At 31.0% G+C, this 3321-nt stretch overlaps 1 protein-coding gene across 1 annotated transcript; it reads left to right on the forward strand.

Moving 5' to 3' along the window:
- The first annotated feature begins 210 nt into the window (after positions 1 to 210).
- Positions 211 to 2069, forward strand: LOC131151562 (zinc finger BED domain-containing protein RICESLEEPER 3-like). The gene is made up of 4 exons (XM_058102801.1): positions 211 to 849; positions 961 to 1389; positions 1585 to 1827; positions 1929 to 2069. Exons 1-4 carry the CDS (start codon positions 211 to 213, stop codon positions 2067 to 2069), a joined length of 1452 nt encoding a protein of 483 aa, XP_057958784.1.
- Positions 2070 to 3321: the final 1252 nt, after the last annotated feature.

Consider the following 3321-nt stretch of genomic DNA (forward strand, 5'->3'; position numbering starts at 1 on the left):
AAATAAAAAAATAATTTGTTGTTACACACACACACACCCAATAACAGATTTGTGTTTATTGTTTAAATATTTCATTATTTTGTTTATTTTATTATTTTTCGGAGTCTTAACTATTTTTCTTTGTTAGGGAATTAGTCTGGTGCGAAAGCCCAAGACACCCAGCGTATCCAAAAAATTATTCTTTGTTAGGGATAATACAAATTACAAATAATGGATACCATAAACTTGGATTTTGATGATGAGTGTAATATTACTCCATCTTCAGATAAATCTGAAAAGAACAGTTCTTCTATCAATGATGGCACTAACAAAAAGAGACAACGTAGAAAGACATCAGCTGCTTGGGATGAATTCTATTTGTTATCTATATATGTTGATGGAAAACAGAAGGCAAAATGTAAAAAATGTGGGGCTGAATATGTTGCTAATGCTTCAACCCATGGGACGGCAAATTTGAGACGCCACATTAATAATTGTCCATTACGTGATAACTATGATGTGAAGCAGATGCACATGGATTACGGAACAAAACTTCATGCGAAAAAAATTGAGCAAGATGTTTATCGTGAGAAGATGACAATTGTTGTAATAAAACATTGTTATCCTTTTTCATGGGTTGAGCATGAAGGAAATCGAGATGTGCATAAATATCTTAATCCTGATGTTAAACCAATTGCTAGGAACACTGCTAAAGCTGATGTGTTGAAAATACATAAAAGGGAGAAGGAGAAACTTAAACTTACACTACAGAGTGCTTTTGGTAGAGTGTGTTTGACTTCTGATGGTTGGTCTTCTCCTACAACTGAAGGATATTTATGCATTACAGTTCATTTTGTGGATGAAAATTGGGTATTGCATAGTAAGATTATTAACTTTTCTCACATACCACCCCCACATTCAGGAGTTGCTTTGTCAGAAAAAACATTAAGTGTATTGAAGTAATGGGGTATTGATAGGAAGATATTTTCCATCACATTGGATAATGCAATTGCTAATGATAGTATGCAAGATATTCTTTCAAGTCAATTGTCTTTGCAAGCACCTTTAGTAAGTGATGGTGAATATTTTCATGTAAGGTGTTGTGCTCATATTTTGAATCTTATTGTTCAAGAAAGCTTAAAAGTGATTGAACGTGTTGTGTATAACATTAGAGAAAGTGTCAAGTACATTACGGGTTCAGAAGGAAGAAAATTTAAGTTTGAAGAGTGCATTAAACGAGTTGGTATACTTGCTTCAATCAGTTTGCGTTTGGATGTACCAACTAGGTGGAATTCAACTTTCATGATGATAGAAAGTGCACTCATATATCGACGGGCTTTAATTCATTATGCTTTACTTGATGCAAATTATAAGTATTGTCCGTCAAATGAAGAGTGGAATAGAGCTGAGGTCATTTGCAATTTCTTGAAGCCATTTTACGACATGACAAAACTTTTCTCGGGTTCGGATTATCCTACATCTAATTTGTATTTTTCAAATATATGGAAAATTCAATTGCATTTACTTGAAACAATGGAAAATCCGGACTGCATTGTTAATGGTATGGCTGCAAAAATGAAAGAAAAGTTCGATAAATATTGGAAGTGTTATAGTGTTGTTTTGGCATTTGCAATTGTTCTTGATCCTCGTTACAAGCTTCAATTTGTCGAGTTTTGTTACTCAAAGATTGATTCATCCACTTCTCGGCAAAAGCTAAATCTCTTTCATCAAAAGTTGTACTCTCTATTCCAAGATTATGCAAACAAATCAAAATCTTCTTTGGGATCTACTGCTCCATCTACTGGGGGTACTGGTGGTAGTGACAATCTCATTAGAGATGAGCTTTCGGTAACTTCATTTATATTTTCTAATTTTTCATTTCTTATTTTATATATTATTTTTAGCTGTTATATTTATATTGTTTGTTTTTCTATTCTAATATATGACAGGAATTTGAATTTTATGAAAGCCAATATTGTGCTACTACAGAAAAATCTCAATTAGATTTATATATGGAAGAGCCTAGGCTAAATCGTGTGGAACATGCTGAAATGGATATATTGCGGTATTGGAAAGATAATCGATTTTGATATCCTTATTTATCTCTTATGGCGCGTGATGTACTTACTATTCCTATCACAAGCGTTGCATCAGAATCTGCATTCAGCATTGGAGCCCAGGTTCTTAACAAATATCGAAGATCACTTTTGCCGGAAAATGCAGGAGCATTGATAACAACTCGAAATTGGTTGTTTGGTTACGCAAGTATGCATTTTTTTTTTTTTGAGTTTTTCCAATATTATTTCAATAATTTCAATACTTACATTTTATTTACTTTCATATCCTTTGTCAATTGTTATTGTTTCTTATTTGTTATCTTTTTATTTTGTCATTGTAGTGGATCCAAGTGAAGAAAGAGAAGAAGCTGAACAATTAGAAGTCAAATTTGAAAATCTTTTGATTAATGATTTGGGAGAAGTTTCGACAAACAATCATGGCTAATTAAGTTTTTTTTATTATCTTTTGAAAATTGTAATCTTGTGAATTTTTATGGAACTCATTTAAATTTGGTTTTGTTTCTAAATATTTAACTGTTATATTTTTTAAGATTATGTTTTGATTGTGGGACTTGAATATTTGATTCATGTGTTATGCATAATGCATGAATTAAAAAAATATGAATGATGAATGAACTTATTAAATATTTTACATTTAGCTCTATATGTAAATATTATGGGACTCATTTAAATTTAGATTTATATATAAATATTTTATGCATGTATTATGCATATTTAATATTTTTAGAGGTGTGCGTGTTTTTTTTAATTTTACATTTAAAAAAAAATTGTATTCATTAAAGGGATGTATTGTTTTTTACATTTTATGTTCTTTTCATTTAAAAATTAATAAATAAAATGCAGTTTTTTTTTAAAAAAAATGTCATTTTATATGAAAATTTTAAAAATTTTAAAATAAAAAATATATATATTTTTAAACGGGTGACCCGTTACCCGCCCGTTTATTAAATGGGCGGGTTAGGGTTGACATGTGTGTGATCCATTTAACATTGACCTATTTATGACCCGCCCGTTTGTGACCCGGCCCGTTAGTGACCCTCCCAAACCTGGCCCGCCTGCCCGTTTTGTCAGGCCTAAACCCTCCCTCCTCTTATAGCTAATACAAATGAAGTCTGAAATGCCTATTTATCCTTTTTGAAATCATTAGGACGCATACACACAAAAATCAAGTAAGATCATCAAAAAGTATCTTTAAAAACATTCTCAGATTTTTTTCAAAATTTTGTAGAAATGTTATGAAACTTTTCAACAATTTTCTAAAATT

This window comes from Malania oleifera, chromosome 3 (assembly GCF_029873635.1).
Source record: "Malania oleifera isolate guangnan ecotype guangnan chromosome 3, ASM2987363v1, whole genome shotgun sequence".
Taxonomy (NCBI): domain Eukaryota; kingdom Viridiplantae; phylum Streptophyta; class Magnoliopsida; order Santalales; family Ximeniaceae; genus Malania; species Malania oleifera.